At 52.4% G+C, this 27,910-nt stretch overlaps 1 protein-coding gene across 1 annotated transcript in view; it reads right to left on the bottom strand.

Annotated features, from left to right (window-relative positions):
- CLASP1 (cytoplasmic linker associated protein 1) overlaps positions 1 to 27,237 on the bottom strand; it is a 113,314-nt gene extending 86,077 nt beyond the window's left edge. Inside the window, exons 1-13 of the mRNA XM_075317018.1 lie at positions 26,841 to 27,237; positions 21,841 to 21,996; positions 19,526 to 19,599; positions 18,998 to 19,090; positions 18,653 to 18,798; positions 18,096 to 18,231; positions 16,125 to 16,195; positions 15,799 to 15,858; positions 5,105 to 5,182; positions 4,478 to 4,645; positions 4,023 to 4,072; positions 3,774 to 3,944; positions 3,420 to 3,443 (exon numbers count right to left, since the gene is read on the bottom strand). Of these exons, the coding sequence (XP_075173133.1) occupies positions 3,420 to 3,443; positions 3,774 to 3,944; positions 4,023 to 4,072; positions 4,478 to 4,645; positions 5,105 to 5,182; positions 15,799 to 15,858; positions 16,125 to 16,195; positions 18,096 to 18,231; positions 18,653 to 18,798; positions 18,998 to 19,090; positions 19,526 to 19,599; positions 21,841 to 21,996; positions 26,841 to 26,877 (1,264 nt within the window). The 5' untranslated portion in view covers positions 26,878 to 27,237. The remainder of the gene's footprint in view (positions 1 to 3,419; positions 3,444 to 3,773; positions 3,945 to 4,022; positions 4,073 to 4,477; positions 4,646 to 5,104; positions 5,183 to 15,798; positions 15,859 to 16,124; positions 16,196 to 18,095; positions 18,232 to 18,652; positions 18,799 to 18,997; positions 19,091 to 19,525; positions 19,600 to 21,840; positions 21,997 to 26,840) is intronic.
- Positions 27,238 to 27,910: the final 673 nt, after the last annotated feature.

Genomic DNA, 27,910 nt, shown 5'->3' with positions numbered 1-27,910 from the left:
AGGGCCCGGCCGAGAAACAGGGCCCGGCCGAGAAACAGGGCCCGGCCGAGAAACAGGGCCCGGCCGAGAAACAGGGCCCGGCCGAGAAACAGGGCCCGGCCGAGAAACAGGGCCCGGCCGAGAAACAGGGCCCGGCCGAGAAACAGGGCCCGGCCGAGAAACAGGGCCCGGCCGAGAAACAGGGCCCGGCCGAGAAACAGGGCCCGGCCGAGAAACAGGGCCCGGCCGAGAAACAGGGCCCGGCCGAGAAACAGGGCCCGGCCGAGAAACAGGGCCCGGCCGAGAAACAGGGCCCGGCCGAGAAACAGGGCCCGGCCGAGAAACAGGGCCCGGCCGAGAAACAGGGCCCGGCCGAGAAACAGGGCCCGGCCGAGAAACAGGGCTCGGCCGAGAAACAGGGCCCGGCCGAGAAACAGGGCCCAGTTACAACCCTCGTATTAGGAACAGGAAACAGTCAGCATGCTTGTGGATAGACCCCTTAACATAGCTGAGCCCCTGCAAGAGGACATTAGTTTATTTTATAGTATTGTAAAATCACCAGAGGAAGCTCGATGCGACACCTGCAGAATAGCGAGTGCAGCTCTGGAGTATAATACTGGACGTAACTCAGGATCAGTAATGTAATGTATGTACACAGTGACTGCACCAGCAGAATAGTGAGTGCAGCTCTGGAGGATAATACAGGAGGTAACTCAGGATCAGTAATGTAATGTATGTACATAGTGACTGCACCAGCAGAATAGTGAGTGCAGCTCTGGAGTATGATACAGGAGGTAACTCAGGATCAGTAATGTAATGTATGTATACAGTAACTGCACCAGCAGAATAGTGAGTGCAGCTCTGGAGTATAATACAGGAGGTAACTCAGGATCAGTAATGTATGTACACAGTGACTGCACCAGCAGAATAGTGAGTGCAGCTCTGGAGGATAATACAGGAGGTAACTCAGGATCAGTAATGTAATGTATGTACATAGTGACTGCACCAGCAGAATAGTGAGTGCAGCTCTGGAGTATGATACAGGAGGTAACTCAGGATCAGTAATGTAATGTATGTATACAGTAACTGCACCAGCAGAATAGTGAGTGCAGCTCTGGAGTATAATACAGGAGGTAACTCAGGATCAGTAATGTATGTACACAGTGACTGCACCAGCAGAATAGTGAGTGCAGCTCTGGAGTATAATGCAGGAGGTAACTCAGGATTAGTAATGCAAGCACACACAGCTTATTTTCTGCATAAATCATATAAAATGGTGATCTGAGCTGGACATGGGCATAAAAATAATAGTAACCTCAGTGTAGGCAGACAAATTCGGCATCATTTAAAGGGGTTGTCCACTACTAGGACCCCCTCTGAATCCACTTGTTTCCCAAAGTTAAAATAGAAATCCCTGTACTCCTCTCGCGTCCTGGCGCGGTCCCAGCGCTGTCAGACATCGCGGTTCAGGTATCAGGTGACATTGTGATGTCACACAAGCCCTGCGTCCAATCACCGCTGGTTTCTGTCTCCAGCCTTCGGATCCTAGGAGTTGATCATCAGGAGGGGATGCTGCGGCGGTCACTCGCTTCTATTCATTTGGTGTGAAGGCTGGAGAGAAACTGGCGGTGAGTGCAGGGATTTTATTGTAACTGGGGGAAACAAGTGGAATCAGAAGGGGTCTATTACTGGAGAACCCCTTTAGAGATATTCATGCAGCAAAAAACATGAAAATTCTGCTTAAAGTCACAAACTAAATCCCCGTCTGTTGTGACTACGTACGGCTGCTGTGATGCCGCCTCATCAGAGGACACAATGTGCGTACCAGATCTCATAATGACCTCTGCAGATTCTGCTTCATGTGGGGCCACAAGAATCCAGTCTGCACCAAAGACACAAACTATACAAAACAACTAGAAATAACCGATCATGAAACACAAGAGTCTCGCTGTACAGGCACCGGCACCGCGACTAGGATCTCCGTCCCATAAACCCGCAAATACCGGACCCGGACAGATCACAGAGCGAGGGTCCGGGGCCGGGAGAGCGGCACAGAAGACCATCACTACCTAACGCTGGAGCCGACATCACTAACCTGGTCACAGACAACCGATAACGGAGGGAGTCTGATGTGGGGGCGACGCTGACGTCACGCTGCACCCCAGGAAAATACAAAGGCAGATGCTGCTTCAAATTCTGTAGGTTAGAAGTTTCATCACTGGAGCATTTCCAGCAGAACCACAGAAGATCCGGAGACCACACACAATTCTGGATAGTCATGGACATGTCCCGGCAGAGGGGGACGGTGTCCCGGCAGAGGGGGACGGTGTCCCGGCAGAGGGGGACGGTGTCCCGGCAGAGGGGGACGGTGTCCCGGCAGAGGGGGACGGTGTCCCGGCAGAGGGGGACGGTGTCCCGGCAGAAGGGGACGGTGTCCCGGCAGAGGGGGACGGTGTCCCGGCAGAGGGGGACGGTGTCCCGGCAGAGGGGGACGGTGTCCCGGCAGAAGGGGACGGTGTCCCGGCAGAGGGGGACGGTGTCCCGGCAGAGGGGGACGGTGTCCCGGCAGTCGCTCCCCAGTGGACACAGACAAATAAGAACTGAGGGAATCTGTGATGTGGGGGCAACGCTGACATCAAACAGATTTTTTTTTTCAAAATTTGCAGGTTAGAAATTTACTCTTTGGAGCATTTTCTAGCAGAACCACACAAGATTCGGATGTGCCCCAGTGGTCGGGCCCAAGTCCGAGCGGATGTGCTCCAGTGATCGGGCCAGAGTCCAAGCAGATGTGCCCCAGTGATCGGGCCCGAGTCCGAGTGGATGTGCCCCAGTGATCGGGCCCGAGTCTGAGCGGATGTGCCCCAGTGGTCGGGCCCGAGTCCAAGCAGATGTGCCCCAGTGGTCAGGCCCGAGTCCGAGTGGATGTGCCCCAGTGATCGGGCCCGAGTCTGAGCGGATGTGCCCCAGTGGTCGGGCCCGAGTCCAAGCAGATGTGCCCCAGTGGTCAGGCCCGAGTCCGAGCGGATGTGCCCCAGTGATCGGGCCCGAGTCCGAGCGGATGTGCCCCAGTGGTCGGGCCCTAGTCCGAGCGGATGTGCCCCAGTGGTCGGGCCCGTGTGGACGTGCCCGAGTCCAAGCGGACATGCCTGATCGAACATTCGAGGATCGTAGTTGATAGGTGCGGTGCAGAGGTGTATAACTGTGGGGATAGGAAGCCATAATACTTGACATTAGGAATCCATGTAATGAGCGGGATGCCCCCTATATGCTGGTGATGTCGGTTACCAGGCCATGTGCAGTGAGATCCTGGAGGTGAAGGTACAGTACACAGACACATGATGAAGGGACCAGGCGGAGAACAGCATGCAAGTCACCAGGAGCACAAATGAGTACCAGATACGACCCCCCGTGGACACAGCTCTTTGGCACACTAAGCTTACCCTCAGATTTAGCAGTGGGACCATCTTTAGGCAAATTAAACAAAAAAATAGAAACAAGGAGAGGAAACAGTGGGAAGAATTAGTAAGATGATGACATATTCAGCAATTCCTGATGTTAGTGCGTGATGTTTAACCCTCTCAGTCCTGAGTCTGCAGCAGAACTGTGTCTACACCCGACTATGCTCATGAAGCTTGTAATGTCCCGAAGTCTGATGTGAAATGATAAACCCATTATCATATAGCGCATGAGCAGAGTGTGGCATGAGTGACACTACTGTGCCCCGCTCTGCTGATGTGGTGTATTGTGCACGGATGCGTGTCTGTCACGTGGCTGCGGTGAATGTGTCATCTCACCTAGAGAAGCATAGGAGCCGGGGGGCAGAGCAGCGGCGGTGCTGAAAGGTGCGGCCGCGGTGGATGATGCTACTTTGGATTTGGCGCTGGCGGCTGCATTCACATCGATGTCGCTGCGGGAGCGCTGCAGGGAGCCCGGGGTCGCTGCCGTCTTCACTGCTGCTGTAGAAACTGCAACACGAAAGTGAAGGAAATTACCAGCCAGAAAGGAGGGGGTTAATGCTCATCTTCCCACAAACGCAGACTGACCTCTTGAAGCTGAACTTCCAGGGGGGCTTCTCTTAGCGGACAGGGGGCGACTAACGAGAGGAAAAAACAAAAAAAAAACAAATATTAGACACAGAAGAAAGCCGAAAATATGAAAAGCAGGTGCGAAAAAAGTGTAAAACAAGGACCGTCATCTGTGAGAGATCCCCTCGTCCTGTCCAGTGCACACGACTGATCTGAACCTGCCGCGACAGACCGAGAGCGGACCCAACGCTGCGGCGGCGACTCCATTCTGTTCTGTGCACATTTACATATCAGCAGTCACCGATGTGTCCTGACAGCAGCACAACACGGCTGTGACCGCCCGCCGCCACCATGGATCAGCACTCCCAGCAGCCGCACTGCACAGAGGAGCTGATGGACAATGAATCCACTGCTGCTGCCGCCTGCTGCAATGCTCAGGAGAAGCCCCAGGACGCCGCACACACGGCACTCACTTCAAGCTTTCCTGGGAGCTGGACGAGGAGCGGTCTGATTGAGGGAGGGAGACGATGCTGTCTGAGCTCTTGAGATGAGACTGAAGGGCTTTCTGGTACGAGGACTCCAGGCTGTGGTATAAATGCTCGGCTTCTCGACTGAAATGACTGTGGAAGCCCCAATAACATCTGCAAAAGAAAGGGAAACAGTCAGGAAGGTGAAACCGCCAAACACCAAGATCTAGAAGAAAGACCTCATAAAGATCCCGAAAACCTCACCGCTGGCCACCTCCCCCGACCACGGCCGTCTCCCCCGACCACGGCCGTCTCCGTACGGTGCTGGCCACCTCCCCCGACCACGGCCGTCTCCCCTGACCACGGCTGTCTCCGTACGGTGCTGGCCGTCTCCCCTGACCACGGCCGTCTCCGTACGGTGCTGGCCGTCTCCCCCGACCACGGCCGTCTCCGTACATCTCTGCATCTTATTAGGTCACTTCAGACTATGTCAGACGTTCCCCCCCCTCCCCAGCAGTAATTCAGTATGGGGACGACGTGGACGCCTGCAGTGCGGAGCTCCACACAGTTAGCGGCTCCAGAGTCCTGTGATACAGGCATCCGCCAGCATTATGCGGGGGTTTCTCTACTTACTTTCGAGCGACTATTCTGGCTTCAGAGTCGGCATCGTGGATTCCTTTCTTGATGGTTTCCGCTAACACGGATATGTGCCTAGAGTGGAGAGAGCTCATAATAATTGTGTGTCTGCTGAAGAGACGAGCAGCAATGTCCGCCCTGACGCGCCAGCGAAATAAGCCCCTGCCAATCACGGCCAAACGCATTTCATGCCATCATTAATTCCCTCATTTACATGGGCTGCATTCCTCAGCGTCGTCCTCTTGTTGTGATGGTAACAAGGGGGGACAAGGCGAGATTGATCAGTCCCTGGGTACAAGAGCCGGAGCTGTGCCTGTGCTGTGGCTGCCATAGAGCGGGTGACCGCAGCACAGACTGCCACAGCAGAGGAGGAGAACCCCCATCATACACAGCACCATGCACTAATGCCAGACTGTGCAGCACCTGACCTCAGGCTGCACTATCTGCTCAGACAGCTGCATAGTAACAGCAGACATGGCTGCCGGTGACAGGCGCGGCTGCCGGTGACAGGCGAGACTGCAGGGCTGTGGACAAGCACAGACGGGTCACTAACACTCTGCATATTAATACAGATGACAAAAAATAGCTAGGAAACAAAACGACTGCCTCTAAGGCTGTGAACACAGTGTGTTTCTTAGGGCAGTTTTGTCACCATTCTGCATGGAAATCCTGATCCCAGCAGTCAATGAGAATCCTGGAGTTTCATGCACATGTTGCTGTTTTTCCCCCTTGCACATTTGGTGCAGAAATAAATCTGCAGCGTCAATTCTTACAGCGTTTTTCTACCCCAGAATAAATAGAAAACGTCTGCAAATAACGCATGCAAAAACAAGAGTTTCTACCAGGAGATAGAGAGATGCTGCAAAAATGTCTGCAACCAAATACTCAGCGTGCGCACATGGCCTAATGGTGCACAGGAAGGAGCAACCTACAGCGGGGCACAACCAGCAGCGTGCGCACATGGCCTAATGGTGCACAGGAAGGAGCAACCTACAGCGGGGCACAACCAGCAGCGTGCGCACATGGCCTAATGGTACACAGGAAGGAGCAACCTACAGCGGGGCACAACCAGCAGCGTGCGCACATGGCCTAATGGTGCACAGGAAGGAGCAACCTACAGCGGGGCAGAACCAGCAGCGTGCGCACATGGCCTAATGGTGCACAGGAAGGAGCAACCTACAGCGGGGCACAACCAGCAGCGTGCGCACATGGCCTAATGGTGCACAGGAAGGAGCAACCTACAGCGGGGCACAACCAGCAGCGTGCGCACATGGCCTAATGGTGCACAGGAAGGAGCAACCTACAGCGGGGCACAACCAGCAGCGTGCGCACATGGCCTAATGGTACACAGGAAGGAGCAACCTACAGCGGGGCACAACCAGCAGCGTGCGCACATGGCCTAATGGTGCACAGGAAGGAGCAACCTACAGCGGGGCACAACCAGCAGCGTACGCACATGGCCTAATGGTACACAGGAAGGAGCAACCTACAGCGGGGCACAACCAGCAGCGTGCGCACATGGCCTAAATGGTACACAGGAAGGAGCAACCTACAGCGGGGCACAACCAGCAGCGTGCGCACATGGCCTAATGGTACACAGGAAGGAACAACCTACAGCGGGGCACAACCAGCAGCGTGCGCACATGGCCTAATGGTGCACAGGAAGGAGCAACCTACAGCGGGGCACAACCAGCAGCGTGCGCACATGGCCTAATGGTACACAGGAAGGAGCAACCTACAGCGGGGCACAACCAGCAGCGTGCGCACATGGCCTAATGGTACACAGGAAGGAGCAACCTACAGCGGGGCACAACCAGCAGCGTGCGCACATGGCCTAATGGTGCACAGGAAGGAACAACCTACAGCGGGGCACAACCAGCAGCGTGCGCACATGGCCTAATGGTACACAGGAAGGAGCAACCTACAGCGGGGCACAACCAGCAGCGTGCGCACATGGCCTAATGGTGCACAGGAAGGAGCAACCTACAGCGGGGCACAACCAGCAGCGTGCGCACATGGCCTAATGGTGCACAGGAAGGAACAACCTACAGCGGGGCACAACCAGCAGCGTGCGCACATGGCCTAATGGTGCACAGGAAGGAGCAACCTACAGCGGGGCACAACCAGCAGCGTGCGCACATGGCCTAATGGTACACAGGAAGGAGCAACCTACAGCGGGGCACAACCAGCAGCGTGCGCACATGGCCTAATGGTGCACAGGAAGGAGCAACCTACAGCGGGGCACAACCAGCAGCGTGCGCACATGGCCTAATGGTGCACAGGAAGGAGCAACCTACAGCGGGGCACAACCAGCAGCGTGCGCACATGGCCTAATGGTGCACAGGAAGGAGCAACCTACAGCGGGGCACAACCAGCAGCGTGCGCACATGGCCTAATGGTGCACAGGAAGGAGCAACCTACAGCGGGGCACAACCAGCAGCGTGCGCACATGGCCTAATGGTACACAGGAAGGAGCAACCTACAGCGGGGCACAACCAGCAGCGTGCGCACATGGCCTAATGGTGCACAGGAAGGAGCAACCTACAGCGGGGCACAACCAGCAGCGTACGCACATGGCCTAATGGTACACAGGAAGGAGCAACCTACAGCGGGGCACAACCAGCAGCGTGCGCACATGGCCTAAATGGTACACAGGAAGGAGCAACCTACAGCGGGGCACAACCAGCAGCGTGCGCACATGGCCTAATGGTACACAGGAAGGAACAACCTACAGCGGGGCACAACCAGCAGCGTGCGCACATGGCCTAATGGTGCACAGGAAGGAGCAACCTACAGCGGGGCACAACCAGCAGCGTGCGCACATGGCCTAATGGTACACAGGAAGGAGCAACCTACAGCGGGGCACAACCAGCAGCGTGCGCACATGGCCTAATGGTACACAGGAAGGAGCAACCTACAGCGGGGCACAACCAGCAGCGTGCGCACATGGCCTAATGGTGCACAGGAAGGAACAACCTACAGCGGGGCACAACCAGCAGCGTGCGCACATGGCCTAATGGTACACAGGAAGGAGCAACCTACAGCGGGGCACAACCAGCAGCGTGCGCACATGGCCTAATGGTGCACAGGAAGGAGCAACCTACAGCGGGGCACAACCAGCAGCGTGCGCACATGGCCTAATGGTGCACAGGAAGGAACAACCTACAGCGGGGCACAACCAGCAGCGTGCGCACATGGCCTAATGGTGCACAGGAAGGAGCAACCTACAGCGGGGCACAACCAGCAGCGTGCGCACATGGCCTAATGGTACACAGGAAGGAGCAACCTACAGCGGGGCACAACCAGCAGCGTGCGCACATGGCCTAATGGTGCACAGGAAGGAGCAACCTACAGCGGGGCACAACCAGCAGCGTGCGCACATGGCCTAATGGTGCACAGGAAGGAGCAACCTACAGCGGGGCACAACCAGCAGCGTGCGCACATGGCCTAATGGTACACAGGAAGGAGCAACCTACAGCGGGGCACAACCAGCAGCGTGCGCACATGGCCTAATGGTACACAGGAAGGAGCAACCTACAGCGGGGCACAACCAGCAGCGTGCGCACATGGCCTAATGGTACACAGGAAGGAGCAACCTACAGCGGGGCACAACCAGCAGCGTGCGCACATGGCCTAATGGTGCACAGGAAGGAACAACCTACAGCGGGGCACAACCAGCAGCGTGCGCACATGGCCTAATGGTACACAGGAAGGAGCAACCTACAGCGGGGCACAACCAGCAGCGTGCGCACATGGCCTAATGGTACACAGGAAGTAGCAACCTACAGCGGGGCACAACCAGCAGCGTGCGCACATGGCCTAATGGTGCACAGGAAGGAGCAACCTACAGCGGGGCACAACCAGCAGCGCTATAATGCATATTCTAATTCACTCTCTTATAGATAGATATAGATATATCTATATCTATATCTATATCTATATATATATACACACACACACACACTGTATATTTTATATATACATATATAAAACACAGCTCTGGCAGAAATTAAAAGACCACTGCAAAATTGTCAGTTCTTCTGATTTTTCTCTTTATTTTTGAGTAAAATGTAAATTGTTTAATCTGCCCAATTTCTGCAGTAAGGTCATCTTCTCTGATGAGTACTTTTCAGCTTTGCCCAGCACCTGGCTGTCTAATGGTTAGACGGAGACCTGGAGAGGCGACAAGCCATAGTGTCTGCACCCACTGTGATACAGGTAAAATATATCTTTGCACCGTGTTAGCCAGTAGAGATAAAAAATTGTTTAAAAGAACTGAAGTCCTCAGTGGTGGATACCTTAACTGAAAAGATGGTGATAACAGCAGCTCCAGACTCCTCCGGTCTCTTCATCAGGCATGGTATAACATAAAATCTGAAGAGTCACATATTTATACACAACCGGACACCCACTGTGAAATTTGGTGGAGGATCGGTGATGATCTGGGGAGGCCTCAGCGAGGCTGGAATTGGACAGATTAAACTTTGTGAAGGACGTATGAAGCCGCATACAAGGATATCCTAGAAAAACAGCGGCTTCCTTCTGCTCAGGCAATGTTCCCCAACTCTGAGGACTGGTATTTCCAGCAGGACAATGCACCATGCCACACAGCGAGGTCCATCAATGTGTGGATGAAGGACCACCACATCAACACCCTGTCATGGCCAGCCCAATCTCCAGACCTGAACCCCATTGAAAACCTCTAGAATGTAATCAAGAAGAAAATGGATAGCCACATGCCATCAAACAAAGATGAACTGCTTACATTTCTGCACCAGCAGTGGCATAAAAGCCGTGTGAAGACTGGTGGAAAGCGGCCAAGACGCATGAAAGCTGGGATTAATCAAGAAATAACATCTGGAACTCCATTCTGAGTCTGAACTGGGTGCAAAAAACCTAAAAAAATCTACACTATATGGAGAGAAGGTATGCACCAGTGACTATGTAAGGGGAATATATGAAAAGCAGAAACTGCTGTGTAACTGCATGAGAGGACACACACGAGCTCGGGACCCCAACGTAGAGAAATACTTTGGCGTAGTGTTGGGGTCTGTTGCATTGATCAATTCAGTAGCTAAATTTCTCTTGATTCATATGTTCATGGCAGTAATGCAGGTTCCATTTTTCACATTTTCATTCTTACATATAGCTATTGGATTTTTCATGTCAGTATTCACACAGCAGCTTCTGCTTTTCATATATTCCCCTTACATAGTCACTGGTGTGCATACCGTCTCTCCATATAGTGAAAGCTGGGATTAATAATCCTGGTTATTCCACACAATATTGATTTCTGAGTCTTCCTGAGGTAAATCATTATTATATTGTTGTGTGTAAATGATGATGGACTTGTTTTCTTTGCATTATTTGAGGTGAATACAATGCATTGTTCTGTTATTATCACCATTTCTCATCTTCAGAAAATAAATACATCATTTATTGCTGGAAATTCGGAGACGTCGTCAGATTATAGAAGAAAAGAGGAATTTACATTTTACTCAGAAATATAAAGAGAAAAATCAAAAAAACTGACAATTGTGCAGCGGTCTCTTAATTTTTGCCAGAGCTGTATATATATGTGCATTACCTAGCTCTGTGGCATATATATATATATATATATATATATATATATATATATATATATATATATATATATACACACACACACACACACACACACACATATACATACATATATATATATATATGTATATGTGTGTGTGTGTGTGTATGTGTATGTGTGTGTGTATATATATATATATATATACATATATACATACACACACACACATACATATATATATGTGTGTGTGTGTATATATATATATATATATATATATATATATATATATATATATATATATATATATATATATATATATATATATATATATATATATATATATATACACACACATATATATATACACACACACACACACACACACACACACACACATATATACACATATACACACAAAAGTGACATTTTCCTCGGTCTAACCCAAGATTAAAAATACTGTGAACATTAAAATTCAAAATCTCCCCCTTTTAATAGATATTGCCCCGAATTTAGGCTCTATTAAAAAAAAAAAAAAGAGAAAACGGGCGTAGGAAAAAAAAAGTCTAACAGAGATGAGAAAACCCGAACATTAAAGTTCAGTGGTTGTACGGACACAGCTTTCCGTATGCTGCTGCTCAGGCGAGGATCACTGTACTCAGGTACGCGCAGAGCTCGGAGCGCAGTGCTAGGGTACGCTCGGGCAAGGATCGCTGTGCTCGGATACACTCAGTGCTCGGGTACGCTTGGGCAAGGATCGCTGTGCTCGGATACACTCAGTGCTCGGGTACGCTTGGGCAAGGATCGCTGTGCTTGGGTATGCGCAGTGCTCAAATCATTGTGCTTGGATAGGCTTGAGCAAGGATCGCTGTGCGTGGGTACGCTCGGATACGCTCAGGTGAGCATCGCTGTTCGTGGGTACGCTCGGTGCTTGGATGAGGATCACTGTGCGTGGATACGCTCAGTGCTCGGGTACGCTCAGTGCTCGGATACGCTCAGGTGAGGATCGCTGTTTGTGGGTACGCTCGGTGCTTGGATGAGGATCACTGTGCGTGGATACGCTCGGTGCTCGGGTACGCTCAGTGCTCAGATACGCTCAGGTGAGGATCGCTGTTTGTGGGTACGCTCGGTGCTTGGATGAGTATCACTGTGCGTGGATACGCTCGGTGCTCGGGTACGCTCAGTGCTCAGATACGCTCAGGTGAGGATCGCTGTTTGTGGGTACGCTTGGTGCTTGGATGAGGATCACTGTGCGTGGATACGCTCGGTGCTCGGGTACGCTCAGTGCTCAGATACGCTCAGGTGAGGATCGCTGTTTGTGGGTACGCTTGGTGCTTGGATGAGGATCACTGTGCGTGGATACGCTTGGTGCTCGGGTACGCTCAGTGCTCGGATACGCTCAGGTGAGGATCGCTGTTTGTGGGTACGCTCGGTGCTTGGATGAGGATCACTGTGCGTGGATACGCTCGGTGCTCGGGTACGCTCAGTGCTTGGATACACTCGGCCCTGTGCGAGCCGCAGTGTCTGAATGGCATTGGGTTCTACATCTCAGCGTTATCGGATATAGTGTGCACCAACAAGAAAAAAATATATATATATCCATCCCGGAAGTGCTCAGTTTATGGCAGCATGTGGGTGGAGCCACGAACTGCCAATCAGTGACTTCCAATGAGGTTCAGGTCAGTTCTGGCTCCAGAACAGAACTTTAAAGCCTGACTGACCCCGCAGGACCGGACTTCCCCGGGTCCACCATCTATAGTCTTAAAGAAGGAAAGCGAAAGCACCCAAAGAGTTGTTATGAAAGGGGCTGCAACCATATAGTCGCTAAGGAGGGGTAACCTGATCACTCCCTCTAAAGTCTGTAACTATAGCAACAGCTGCCTATAACCAGCGCAGAGGTAACTGGGCCTCATTTATGAGAATTACCTCAGTAAATCGTTCTGTTGCCCGTGGTAACCAGAGTGCGGCTGTCAGCAGTGACGCTGCTGAGGTAAAGTGAAAGCTGCGCTGTGATTGGCTGCTGTGCGGCGGTTTCCGTTCTTTTCACTATACAGAATATCTGTATGTATGTATGTATGTATGTATGTATGTATGTATGTATGTATGTATATATATATATATATATATATATATATATATATATATATATATATATATATATATATATATGTATGTATGTATGTATGTATGTATGTATGTATGCATTTATTCACCTATTACATCAAGAGACCAACTTCACGGTGAAACGAGCTGTAACCTTCACGAGTGCAACCAACAATGTCCCCCTCATTTTCCGGGTATTCTGCCAGTGATGTAATAAGTTCTGGGCTTCAGGATAGAGATGGCTGCTGGACATTATAGATCTCTGCCCTGACAGAGACCCCCCCGGCCAGGGGCACAGCCAGTCTGACAGGGCGTCCGGCCCTACCACGCATTGGGGGAAGCAACGCCCGGGTACTACGCCCGGCTGGCTGGCACCGGGTTTCCATGGTTATTCTGCGGCACACGTTTTGGGATTTTTATTGAGCCAAGAATAAATGTAAGAAATGGCGTGTGTGTGATCAGAGCACACGGCTGCAGCACATGCACCCGTCATATGTGGCGCTGTGGAGTCAAAGATCAGTCCCATGTAAGAGCAGCTTCTTGCAGGAACAGGCAGTACTCCCAGCAGAAGAGGTGACCCAGCTCTCAAGACGCGGGAGGAATGGACACACAGAGGCGTCCATTAATCAGCGCTCACAGGGGACAAATGCCACAAAGTCATCAGGGATGTAACACACTGTCCTTCTACACACACTACAAGGAGAAAAGTAAGTCCAGAGCCCAGCGATGCAGCAGCTGCACAGGACACGTCTCCTCCAGAGCCCAGCGATGCAGCAGCTGCACAGGACATGTCTCCTCCAGAGCCCAGCGATGCAGCAGCTGCACAGGACACGTCTCCTCCAGAGCCCAGCGATGCAGCAGCTGCACAGGACACGTCTCCTCCAGAGCCCAGCGATGCAGCAGCTGCACAGGACACGTCTCCTCCAGAGCCCAGCGATGCAGCAGCTGCACAGGACATGTCTCCTCCAGAGCCCAGCGATGCAGCAGCTGCACAGGACATGTCTCCTCCAGAGCCCAGCGATGCAGCAGCTGCACAGGACATGTCTGCTCCAGAGCCCAGCGATGCAGCAGCTGCACAGGACACGTCTCCTCCAGAGCCCAGCGATGCAGCAGCTGCACAGGACATGTCTCCTCCAGAGCCCAGCGATGCAGCAGCTGCACAGGACACGTCTGCTCCAGAGCCCAGCGATGCAGCAGCTGCACAGGACACGTCTCCTCCAGAGCCCAGCGATGCAGCAGCTGCACAGGACACGTCTCCTCCAGAGCCCAGCGATGCAGCAGCTGCACAGGACACGTCTCCTCCAGAGCCCAGCGATGCAGCAGCTGCACAGGACACGTCTCCTCCAGAGCCCAGCGATGCAGCAGCTGCACAGGACATGTCTCCTCCAGAGCCCAGCGATGCAGCAGCTGCACAGGACATGTCTCCTCCAGAGCCCAGCGATGCAGCAGCTGCACAGGACATGTCTCCTCCAGAGCCCAGCGATGCAGCAGCTGCACAGGACATGTCTCCTCCAGAGCCCAGCGATGCAGCAGCTGCACAGGACATGTCTCCTCCAGAGCCCAGCGATGCAGCAGCTGCACAGGACATGTCTCCTCCAGAGCCCAGCGATGCAGCAGCTGCACAGGACATGTCTCCTCCAGAGCCCAGCGATGCAGCAGCTGCACAGGACACGTCTCCTCCAGAGCCCAGCGATGCAGCAGCTGCACAGGACACGTCTCCTCCAGAGCCCAGCGATGGCGGCTTTATACTGCTCAATCCGACACTTGGCATTGTGCTCGGTCATGTACGGCTCGGCATTGTGCTTGGTGATGTGCGGCTCGGCATTGTGCTCGGTGATGTATGGCTCGGCATTGTGCTCGGTGATGTATGGCTCGGCATTGTGCTTGGCGACGTACAGCTCGGCATTGTGCTCGGTCATGTACGGCTCGGCATTGTGCTTGGTGATGTACGGTTCAGCATTGTGCTTGGTGATGTACGGTTCAGCATTGTGCTGTGTCATGTACGGCTCGGCATTGTGCTCGGTGATGTATGGCTCGGCATTGTGCTTGGTGATGTACGGCTCGGCATTGTGCTCGGTGATGTATAGCTCGGCATTGTGCTCGGTGATGTATGGCTCGGCATTGTGCTTGGTGATGTACGGCTCGGCATTGTGCTTGGTGATGTACGGCTCGGCATTGTGCTCGGTGATGTATAGCTCGGCATTGTGCTCGGTGATGTATGGCTCGGCATTGTGCTTGGTGATGTACGGCTCGGCATTGTGCTTGGTGATGTACGGCTCGGCATTGTGCTTGGTGATGTACGGCTCGGCATTGTGCTTGGTGATGTACGGCTCGGCATTGTGCTTGGTGATGTACGGCGCGGCATTGTGCTTGGTGATGTACGGTGACTGCAGCTGCTCGGCCATGAAGCCCCTGGCGGGCGCAGTGTTTGTGCTGATGTTACCAAAGAAGATCTGGACTCTGCAGTTATGGGGTCAGCAGAGCGGTGGGGACTTTTCTGCTCCTCAACACTTGGCCCCCCACTCTAACATTACGGGGTCTTCATTTTGTGGCTGAGTTGCTATGGTCCACTTCTCAGTAATATCACTCACAGGTGATGGGGAAGATTCAGGAGGGAGAAATGTCAGGAACGGACTTGTTACCCGGTGGCCCCTGTTACAGGGTGCGCTGGTATCAGTGAGCTCTGCACCCCCGGCCACTCTGTCACATGGTAGTAGAAGCAGAGGGTATGGCGGGAGGGACAGAGGGTATACATCGAAGGAGACATGGTTATATTGGGGTGCGAGGGGCTCCATATTATGCACTGGGGACTAGGGGACCACATGTTATACACTGGGAGGAGGGGAGGGGGTGTGAGTGGGCCTGAAGTTACACTGTGGGAAATGGTGGTTAAGTGGAGGACAAGGGAGCCAGAGGGTATTCGCTGGTGATGACGGTAGTTTTCGACATTTATTAATGACTTAGAAGTGTCTAATTTACTGACAATGTCTCCCTGAGCCGGACGCAGCAGTAAACGGCGTCTTCTTACCTTTCCAGTGAGTGCGTTTGCCATTCTTGTAGGAGTAGATCCAAAAATTCATAACAACGCCTGCAAAAAAATAAATAAAAAGAGATGAAGGACACGAGGGCCGCTCTGCTGGCGACAGTCCGGGATCTGGCAGGAGTGATCTCTGGAAATTACAGGTTACTGTATACATGATAGTCTGTAAAATACAGCAGAGAACGAGTAAAGCGATCCACGGACGAGGGGGCGAATATTCCCGATGCTTCTGAGCAGCAGATAAAGCATATAGGAGGGGAGCTATAGACTCAACACACAAAGGAAAGCTGAAGACACAAGAAGAAGGCACAAACCTCCGAACCGCCACGGACTTAGAGGTGCAGTTACTTGTAATGATGGGTATTAGCCTCGGGACGTGTGTGTGCTGCCGACAGGGAGAGAAAGGTATCAATATAGTCATTGATATAAATGTATGTGGTACATACTGTATATATATATATATATATATATATATATATATATATATATATATATATATATATATATATATATATTTTACACACACACATACATACACATATATACAGTGCCTACAAGTAGTATTCAACCCCCTGCAGATTTAGCAGGTTACACATTCGGAATAACTTGGCATTGTGACATTTGGACTGTAGATCAGCCTGGAAGTGTGAAATGCAGCAAAAAAGAATGTTATTTCTTTTTTTTTTTTTTTTAAATTGTGAAAAGTTTATTCAGAGGGTCATTTATTATTCAACCCCTCAAACCACCAGAATTCTGTTTGGTTCCCCTAAAGTATTAAGAAGTATTTCAGGCACAAAGAACGATGAGCTTCACATGTTTGGATTAATTATCTCTTTTTCCAGCCTTTTCTGACTAATTAAGACCCTCCCCAAACTTGTGAACAGCACTCATACTTGGTCAACATGGGAAAGACAAAGGAGCATTCCAAGGCCATCAGAGACAAGATCGTGGAGGGTCACAAGGCTGGCAAGGGGTACAAAACCCTTTCCAAGGAGTTGGGCCTACCTGTCTCCACTGTTGGGAGCATCATCCGGAAGTGGAAGGCTTATGGAACTACTGTTAGGCTTCCACGGCCTGGACAGCCTTTGAAAGTTTCCACCCGTGCCAAGGCCAGGCTTGTCCGAAGAGTCAAGGCTAACCCAAGGACAACAAGGAAGGAGCTCCGGGAAGATCTCATGGCAGTGGGGACATTGGTTTCAGTCAATACCATAAGTAACGTACTCCACCGCAATGGTCTCCGTTCCAGACGAGACCGTAAGGTACCTTTACTTTCAAAGCGTCATGTCAAGGCTCGTCTACAGTTTGCTCATGATCACTTGGAGGACTCTGAGACAGACTGGTTGAAGGTTCTCTGGTCTGATGAGACCAAGATCGAGATCTTTGGTGCCAACCACACACGTGACGTTTGGAGACTGGATGGCACTGCATACGACCCCAAGAATACCATCCCTACAGTCAAGCATGGTGGTGGCAGCATCATGCTGTGGGGCTGTTTCTCAGCCAAGGGGCCTGGCCATCTGGTCCGCATCCATGGGAAGATGGATAGCACGGCCTACCTGGAGATTTTGGCCAAAAACCTCCGCTCCTCCATCAAGGATCTTAAGATGGGTCGTCCTTTCATCTTCCAACAAGACAACGACCCAAAGCACACAGCCAAGAAAACCAAGGCCTGGTTCAAGAGGGAAAAAATCAAGGTGTTGCAGTGGCCTAGTCAGTCTCCTGACCTTAACCCAATTGAAAACTTGTGGAAGGAGCTCAAGATTAAAGTCCACATGAGACACCCAAAGAACCTAAATAACTTGGAGAAGATCTGCATGGAGGAGTGGGCCAAGATAACTCCAGAGACCTGTGCCGGCCTGATCAGGTCTTATAAAAGACGATTATTAGCTGTAATTGCAAACAAGAATTATTCCACAAAATATTAAACCTAGGGGTTGAATAATAATTGACCCACACTTTTATGTTGAAAATTTATTAAAATTTAACTGAGCAACATAACTTGTTGGTTTGTAAGATTTATGCATCTGTTAATAAATCCTGCTCGTTTGAAGTTTGCAGGCTCTAACTTATTTGCATCTTATCAAACCTGCTAAATCTGCAGGGGGTTGAAGACTACTTGTAGGCACTGTATATATATATATATATATATTATATATATATTATATATACATACATACATATACATACATACATACATATACATACATACATACATACACACACACATAAATATACACACACACACAGATATGCACACGTCATACATGGGAATCGTACATACTTACACGTATAATTAATCGAATGGCTACCACACCAGAGGTCGCCATGATTTTGGCACTGTTGGGTACTAGGTTGAAGACCATGGGCATAATTGCTTCAGCTCCATGGTCAAATTTGTTTCCCAGGACGGATGAAAGGTGCCTGATGTAAAAAAAAAAGTGAAAGCAGAATTAGTAAGTGCGGTCCCAGGACGGCCCCCATGAGCAGGCTGGAGGACGGCCCCCATGAGCAGGCTGGAGGACGGCCCCCATGAGCAGGCTGGAGGACGGTGCTGGAGGACGGTGCTGGAGGACGGCTCCCATGAGCAGGCTGGAGGACGGCCCCCATGAGCAGGCTGGAGGACGGTGCTGGAGGACGGTGCTGGAGGACGGCTCCCATGAGCAGGCTGGAGGACGGCCCCCATGAGCAGGCTGGAGGACGGTGCTGGAGGACGGCTCCCATGAGCAGGCTGGAGGACGGCGCTGGAGGACGGCGCTGGAGGACGGCGCTGGAGGACGTGTCAGTGGAAGTCATGGGGACACATTCATGCGCAGGTTTGTCCGGACACGTCTGCTCCACTCACCCCAGGGTGATGCAGGCTTCTCGAACCACCTGGGAACGCAGGTCCTTGGCGGAGAGCTTGAACGCTCCATCAAGCAGACGCAGGTGTTGGAAGAAGGTGTCGTATTCTGCTGCACCCGCCAAGAGCAGGGATCGGATCTTCTTAAGCTACAAACAGTAAAACCAAAATCCGGACATCAGCTTATGGTATTATATGAATATAGGTTTTATCCACAAAGAAAAACTGCACACAAAGCTAATGAGGAAGTGAGTGGAGGGGCGACCCCCGCATCGGGGTGTACCCCACATTCACCAATGGTGATATAATCCAACATATCTGCAGGGGGACGGGGACGCAGCTCCTTACCGCACTGATCCTCTGTTCCCAGTCGTGCTTATCATCTGACAGGATCTCCCGAATTTTATTGATCTGCTCCTCCAGATCTCGGCTTGAGTAAATCTGGAAGATGAGACACGGCAGGGAATGATCATCACGGATGTCTGAAGCCTCGTGTTTCCTGCGCTCTCTATACATCACTATGATCACGTTTGCTGTAGCCCCCATTTTTGTGACGGGTCTATGAAACCTCCTGACCACTCACGGGCAGACGAGCAGTGACCGGACGGTTGATAGACAATTCTGCCCAGCAGAGACCCCAGCTGCGGGTAGAGGGGGCTCCGGCTGCACACCACGTGCTGAGGTGGTCCTATAAATCACTTATTTCCTGCACACAAGGTGACAGATCGGTGTCATGTAGTCACCAGACGTAGCCCGGCGATGCAGATCCAGGCCGGCTTCTAATAGATTATACATTTTATTGTGGGTATTAAATGCTAGCGAGTTAAAAATGGAGTCAATGCGCGAGCAGACGCCGCAGCCCTCGCTGAGCGCTACCTGCACGGTGGGGACATCCTCGAACGCTCGGATGAAGTCTTCCTCATCTATGGCTCCGGCACCTTCTTTGGCTCCTGCAACAATTAGAAAACAAATATTTACTTCCCTCGACCTGAAATTATCATATTCACCTCCTAACTTATCCAGGAGCCAAGGACTGACAGCTCAGACCCCCTGCACCGGCCGTCAGAAGCCGCGCCCCGAAATCTCAAGACTCAAAAAACGAGGCGTAACGTCTGTCCAGTATGGCAACGATCGATCGGAGGCCCCCATATCTATCACCAGCGATCAGAAAAGAAGACGTCATGAGCAAAAAGCTGCACAAAATCAGGAGGTGCCGCTGCTCTCCACCGCTGCAGCCGATCATGGATACAGATCAGGAGATGCCGCTGCTCTCCACCGCTGCAGCCGATCATGGATACAGATCAGGAGATGCCACTGCTCTCCACCGCTGCAGCCAATGATGGCTAGAGATCAGGAGATGCAGCTCCTCTCCACCGCTGCAGCCAATGATGGATACAGATAAGGAGATCCTGCTCCTCTCCACCACTGCAGCCGATCATGGATACAGATCAGGAGATGCCACTGCTCTCCACCGCTGCAGCCGATCATGGATACAGATCAGGAGATGCCGCTGCTCTCCACCGCTGCAGCCGATCATGGATACAGATCAGGAGATGCCACTGCTCTCCACCGCTGCAGCCGATCATGGATACAGATCAGGAGATGCCACTCCTCTCCACCGCTGCAGCCAATGATGGATACAGATCAGGAGATGCCGCTGCTCTCCACCGCTGCAGCCAATGATGGATGGAGATCAGGAGATGCAGCTCCTCTCCACCGCTGCAGCCGATCATGGATACAGATCAGGAGATGCCACTCCTCTCCACCGCTGCAGCCAATGATGGATACAGATCAGGAGATGCCGCTGCTCTCCACCGCTGCAGCCAATAATGGATAGAGATCAGGAGATGCAGCTCCTCTCCACCGCTGCAGCCGATCATGGATAGAGATCAGGAGATGCAGCTCCTCTCCACCACTGCAGCCGATGATGGATGGAGATCAGGAGATGCAGCTCTTCTCCACCGCTGCAGCCGATCATGGATACAGATCAGGAGATGCCACTGCTCTCCACCGCTGCAGCCAATGATGGATAGAGATCAGGAGATGCCGCTCCTCTCCACCGCTGCAGCCGATCATGGATACAGATCAGGAGATGCCGCTCCTCTCCACCGCTGCAGCCAATGATGGATGGAGATCAGGAGATGCAGCTCCTCTCCACCGCTGCAGGCGATGGATACAGATCAGGAGATGCCGCTCCTCTCCACCGCTGCAGCCAATGATGGATAGAGATCAGGAGATGCAGCTCCTCTCCACCGCTACAGCCAATGATGGATAGATATCGGGAGATGCAGCTCCTTTCCACCGCTGCAGCCGATGATGGATAGATATCGGGAGATGCAGCTCCTCTCCACCGCTGCATCCAATGATGGATAGAGATCAGGAGATGCAGCTCCTCTCCACCGCTGCAGCCGATGATGGATAGAGATCAGGAGATGCAGCTCCTCTCCACCGCTGCAGCCGATGATGGATAGAGATCAGGAGATGCAGCTCCTCTCCACCGCTGCAGCCGATGATGGATAGAGATCAGGAGATGCAGCTCCTCTCCACCGCTGCAGCCAATGATGGATGGAGATCAGGAGATGCAGCTCCTCTCCACCGCTGCAGGCGATGGATACAGATCAGGAGATGCCGCTCCTCTCCACCGCTGCAGCCAATGATGGATAGAGATCAGGAGATGCAGCTCCTCTCCACCGCTGCAGCCGATGATGGATAGATATCGGGAGATGCAGCTCCTCTCCACCGCTGCAGCCAATGATGGATGGAGATCAGGAGATGCAGCTCCTCTCCACCGCTGCAGGCGATGGATACAGATCAGGAGATGCCGCTCCTCTCCACCGCTGCAGCCAATGATGGATAGAGATCAGGAGATGCAGCTCCTCTCCACCGCTGCAGCCGATGATGGATAGATATCGGGAGATGCAGCTCCTCTCCACCGCTGCAGCTGATTAATCACATTAAAGTAAAATGAGCAATAAATGCACACAAAGCGAAATCTGTGGAAGATGAAGACTACCAGCTGTGAGAAGACAGAAGTGTTGACGGAAGAGACATCTTCCAGGAGGCAGAAGTGAAGTAATACCTGTAGATGATCTTACATCATTTCCGCCAGTGAGCCACACAGGAGGCCCCCATATCTCGCCCCTGAGGGGCCGCTATGTACACATAATGGAGACCCTCAGCCTCTCACTCACCTCCAGGTTTGGCAGCCACTGCAGTAGTCCCGGGCCTCCGAGCCGTCCCCATAGTCACCGATTTGCGGGCAGGTGGTGGCACTTTGGAGGATGCGGTGGAGCTGGCAGATGACGGTCTGTTTCCATCAACAGAATCTTCATCATCAAAGTTTTTATCTAAAATAATATTAAAAGTTATTTCCCATAAATGTGTGATTATAGTGTATAGAGGTGAAACAGAGGATCAGAGATTATAGGTGAGAACAATCGCGATCATCGTTACTCCGAGCGGCTGTGGCCGGGGGCTCAGCATTCGCCTCCCCCAACATTACCCATTACACCATGGAGGCGGGTGTACCAGGAAAATCAGCCAAAAAATAAGATAATGGGACGTGGCAGCCATATTGATCGGAGTCAGGCTCACCGGCGGAGTGACCGGTCTTTATGTCTAACAATCTACAGGCGAATAATGGCAGCCGCTTCACAACAGTGACCAGGCTGAGACGCGACTATAACAAAGACCGCCACAAAATCAATGTACGGAAACCACGTCCACACGCCCTCCAATCAACAAACGTAACCTTCATCAATCCATTACTAAATATCTCATGACCGGAAACAACACACAGGGAGCGGTGTAAGAATGGGGGGCTCCGACGTCACTGCTCCCCCCGCATGTGGCAATCACCATTAAAGGCCTATAGGCCAGCTCAGCAGGCGACTGCGCGTCCCACACAGGCATACAGTCACGGCCAAAAGTATTGGCACCGTGAAATGCTTCCAGAAAATGAAGTATTTCTGTGTATTATAACACCACAAAAAAAAAAAAAAAAAAAAGGTAAATTAGAGATCATTTCACCTAAAACAAGGCCAGACACAATCGTCCCCTCCTCTTAATATTCGGCTTCCCCCCCCTTTACTCTCTGCAATAAACCCCTTCCATCAGTCGCCTCCTGTCCCCGTCCACAGCTTCTCCCTCCTCGCACCTGGAGTCTCAGACTCTTCTTTCTAAACGTCTCCAGGTCTCTTGTATCTGAAGGTGTTTCCTCTCTTCTCCCAATTTTCAGATCTCTCCCCAGGAGTCAATGGGGTTTAGCTCCAGACTCATTGTGGCCTCTAAAGATCTCTCCAGCGCTTTGTTTCCATGCATTTCTGGGGCTTCTTAAAGTGTTTGGGGTCATTGTCCTGCTGGAGACCCCTCACCTAGGACTATACCCGGCTTTCTGACACTGGGCTCTACATTGCCACCCAGAATCCTCCAATAGTCTTCAGATATAATGACTTGCACACCATCAAGGCCCCCAGTGCCAGAGGCAGCAAAACACCTCTGCCCTCCACCATATGTGCCTTTCACAGAAGGATTTAGGTTACTCTCGTACATTTTGGGTTTTTTGTCTCGGTATCAGCAGTGCGGTCCTCCAGGGTCCCCTCTGTAGTGTTCCATGTCATTCAGATGTGGATGGATACTTCTCGTTGACACTGATGCCCCTGAGCTGTAGTTTGAATTTCTCTGGATCTTGATTGGGGCGTATCCATCATCCGGACTTTCCTGTGTTACAGCCTTTCCTCAGTATTTCTCTGCTGTCCACGTCCAGGGAGATTAGCTGCAGCGCCAGGGATTGTACACTTCTGGATTAGGTTGTGCAGCGTGGACAAAGGAACATCAAGATCTCTGGAGATGGACGTGTAACCTTGAGCTTGTTGATATTTTTCAGCAGTTTTGGTTCTCCAGTCCTCAGTTTTCTTCTTGTCTTTCTGGTCTCCATGCTTAGTGCGGCACACACAGAGACACAATGCAAGGATTGAGGGAACTTCTCCCCTTTCTATCTGGTTTCAGGTGTGAGTTTCTTATTGCCCACACTGGTTACTTGGCACAGGTGAGTGTGAACGAGCAGCACATGCTGGAAACAAAGCTATTTACCCACAAATTTGGAAGGTTGAGGGTACTTTCACACTTGCGTTCAGCGGAGTCCGTCACTATGGAGAATAGCGCAGTCCGTTAACGCACTGCGATATTCTCCATAGACTTGAATGGACAACGCACTGTAACGCAAGTGTCAGCGTTGCATCCGCTGGACAACGCAGCGCCGTTATTTTCACGCTGCGGCGGGCGGAAGGAACGCTGCATGCACGTTTTTTTTGAGTGACAGAAACCTTTATTTTTCACTGCGCATGCTTTTTTTTTAAAAAAAAAAAAAAAAAAAAAAAAATCACAGAAACTTTGTTTCTTGGTGGCTGAACGTTCAGCTGAGCGCCTGGCCGCCGGCATGTGAGAGCGCTCAAGCTGAGCGCCTGGCCGCCGGCATGTGAGAGCGCTCAAGCTGAGCGCCTGGCCGCCGGCATGTGAGAGCGCTCAAGCTGAGCGCCTGGCCGCCGGCATGTGAGAGCGCTCAGCTGAGCGCCTGGCCGCCGGCATGTGAGAGCGCTCAGCTGAGCGCCTGGCCGCCGGCATGTGAGAGCGCTCAGCTGAGCGCCTGGCCGCCGGCATGTGAGAGCGCTCAGCTGATCGCTCACAATAGTCTGCTGCCGGTAAAACTGTAAAGAAGAAAAAAAATAAATAAAAAAAAAAAGCTTTCCGTTGTTTTGTATGATCCGTAGCATCCGTTGTGCCACTATATGCGGCACATCCGTTGCATCCGTCACACAACGCAATTCTACGGATCCCGTCCAACGCAAGTGTGAAAGTAGCCTGACAATTTTGCCAGGCTTATTTTCTGGGTTTTGTGTAAAATTATGGCCACTTTGCATTTTACCTCTATTTTTTTGGTGTTAGAAGAGTTAATCTAGAAATCATTGACCGCCCATCGTCTCCATCCTCAGTATTTGGTGACCCCTCATCACCTCCATTCGAACACTGAGGACAGAAGCAAAGGGCGGTGACTGAACTCTGCAGCCAGACATAGACCCCCAACATCCAGCCACTAACAACCAGGAGTCCTGGGGGTGATGACTCCACAGACCCCGATCTCCCAGAAGGATCCACACAGATTATTATAGAGATCTATTATACATGCATCTGTACAGATCTAGTATAGAGATCTATTACACATGTATCTGTACAGATCTAGTATAGAGATCTATTATACATGCATCTGTACAGATCTAGTATAGAGATCTATTACACATGCATCTGGACAGATCTAGTATAGAGATCTATTACACATGCATCTGTACAGATCTAGTATAGAGATCTATTACACATGCATCTGGACAGATCTAGTATAGAGATCTATTACACATGCATCTGGGCAGATCTAGTATAGAGATCTATTACACATGCATCTGTACAGATCTAGTATAGAGATCTATTACACATGTATCTGTACAGATCTAGTATAGAGATCTATTACACATGTATCTGTACAGATCTAGTATAGAGATCTATTACACATGCATCTGGACAGATCTAGTATAGAGATCTATTACACATGTATCTGTACAGATCTAGTATAGAGATCTATTACACATGCATCTGGACAGATCTAGTATAGAGATCTATTACACATGCATCTGGGCAGATCTAGTATAGAGATCTATTACACATGCATCTGTACAGATCTAGTATAGAGATCTATTACATATGTATCTGTACAGATCTAGTATAGAGATCTATTACACATGTATCTGTACAGATCTAGTATAGAGATCTATTACACATGCATCTGGACAGATCTAGTATAGAGATCTATTACACATGCATCTGGGCAGATCTAGTATAGAGATCTATTACACATGCATCTGTACAGATCTAGTATAGAGATCTATTACACATGCATCTGTACAGATCTAGTATAGAGATCTATTACACATGCATCTGGGCAGATCTATGACACATTTATACATATATCTGCACAGCAGACAATCAGGGTGACACTTGTATAAAACATCTGTATTCTGCTCGCACACAGGCTGCAGTCACACTCAGGTCCGGGCTGCACTTGTGCGATTCGCTCAGGCTCCTCCATTACAGTCAGTGAGACAAAGAAAATGCCGGGTGTGGAGCCGTCACCGGGGAGGCACAGCCCCGCATACACCGCCCGGCATACACCGCACAGCCCCGCATACACCGCACAGCCCCGCATACACCGCACAGCCCCGCATACACCGCACAGCCCCGCATACACCGCACAGCCCCGCATACACCGCCCGGCAGACACCGCACAGCCCCGCATACACCGCCCGGCAGACACCGCACAGCCCCGCATACACCGCCCGGCAGACACCGCACAGCCCCGCATACACCGCCCGGCAGACACCGCACAGCCCCGCATACACCGCCCGGCAGACACCGCACAGCCCCGCATACACCGCCCGGCAGACACCGCACAGCCCCGCATACACCGCACAGCCCCGCATACACCGCACAGCCCCGCATACACCGCCCGGCAGACACCGCACAGCCCCGCATACACCGCCCGGCAGACACCGCACAGCCCCGCATACACCGCACAGCCCCGCATACACCGCACAGCCCCGCATACACCGCACAGCCCCGCATACACCGCCCGGCAGACACCGCACAGCCCCGCATACACCGCCCGGCAGACACCGCACAGCCCCGCATACACCGCCCGGCAGACACCGCACAGCCCCGCATACACCGCCCGGCAGACACCGCACAGCCCCGCATACACCGCCCGGCAGACACCGCACAGCCCCGCATACACCGCACAGCCCCGCATACACCGCCCGGCAGACACCGCACAGCCCCGCATACACCGCACAGCCCCGCATACACCGCCCGGCAGACACCGCACAGCCCCGCATACACCGCCCGGCAGACAGCGCACAGCCCCGCATACACCGCCCGGCAGACACCGCACGGCCCCGCATACACCGCCCGGCAGACACCGCACGGCCCCGCATACACCGCCCGGCAGACACCGCACAGCCCCGCATACAACGCCCGGCAGACACCGCACGGCCCCGCATACACCGCCCGGCAGCCGCTCATCTGCGTTGGGTGCTGTGCAGCGGTCATGATGGCGGCACAGGCCGCCGCCGCCGCTCCCTGCTCTTACTGGTGCATATCCTCTGGCAGATCAGCCTCCTCAGCATCCCTCCGCTCTCCTCCCGCAGCGGCTGCACATCGGAGGCGGCTCCGCTCTGGACGCTCAGCTGTCTGCACGCTCCGGGGGGCCGCGGACATGCTGGAGATCAGACCCTTGTTGTTCAGGCTGCACCCTCCCCAGATGTAAGGTGTGGAGTCCAGAAATGAAGCCCCCTCTACCGGCCACCGGCTGACTGAGGTCTGACGAGCCCCCCGCCGATCCCGAAGGAGCATCAGCAGCTAAAACAGCTGCTCACCGGCCACAACTAATAAGTGCGCCCCCCAGGGACACAGGCCGGGGAGGATGGCGTCATGAATGGATGCGATCACAGCGAACAGGTACAGACAGGATGGAGAGAAGGAGGGGAGTAGGGGGAGGGAGGGGAGAGACGGAGGGGAGAGACGGAGGGGAGAGACGGAGGGGAGAGAAGGAGGGGAGAGAAGGTGGGGAGAGGAGGTGGGGGGAGGAGGTGGGGAGAGAAGGTGGGGAGAGAAGGTGGGGAGAGGAGGAGGGGAGAGGAGGAGGGGAGAGGAGGAGGGGAGAGAAGGAGGGGAGAGAAGGAGGGGAGAGAAGGAGGGGAGAGAAGGTGGGGAGAGAAGGAGGGGAGAGAAGGAGGGGAGAGAAGGAGGGGAGAGAAGGAGGGGGGAGAAGGAGGGGGGAGAAGGTGGGGGGAGAAGGTGGGGGGAGAAGGTGGGGGGAGAAGGTGGGGGGAGAAGGTGGGGAGAGAAGGAGGGGGGAGAAGGAGGGGGGAGAAGGAGGGGGGAGAAGGTGGGGAGAGAAGGTGGGGAGAGAAGGTGGGGAGAGAAGGAGGGGGGAGAAGGAGGGGGGAGAAGGTGGGGAGAGAAGGTGGGGAGAGAAGGTGGGGAGAGAAGGAGGGGAGAGAAGGAGGGGGGAGAAGGAGGGGGGAGAAGGTGGGGGGAGAAGGTGGGGGGAGAAGGTGGGGGGAGAAGGTGGGGGGAGGAGGGGAGAGGAGGGGAGAGAAGGAGGGGGGAGAAGGAGGGGGGAGAAGGTGGGGAGAGAAGGTGGGGAGAGAAGGAGGG

Source organism: Anomaloglossus baeobatrachus, chromosome 7 (genome assembly GCF_048569485.1).
Source record: "Anomaloglossus baeobatrachus isolate aAnoBae1 chromosome 7, aAnoBae1.hap1, whole genome shotgun sequence".
In the NCBI taxonomy this organism is placed as follows: Eukaryota; Metazoa; Chordata; class Amphibia; order Anura; family Aromobatidae; genus Anomaloglossus; species Anomaloglossus baeobatrachus.
This window is presented reverse-complemented; position numbering and strand designations above follow the sequence as displayed.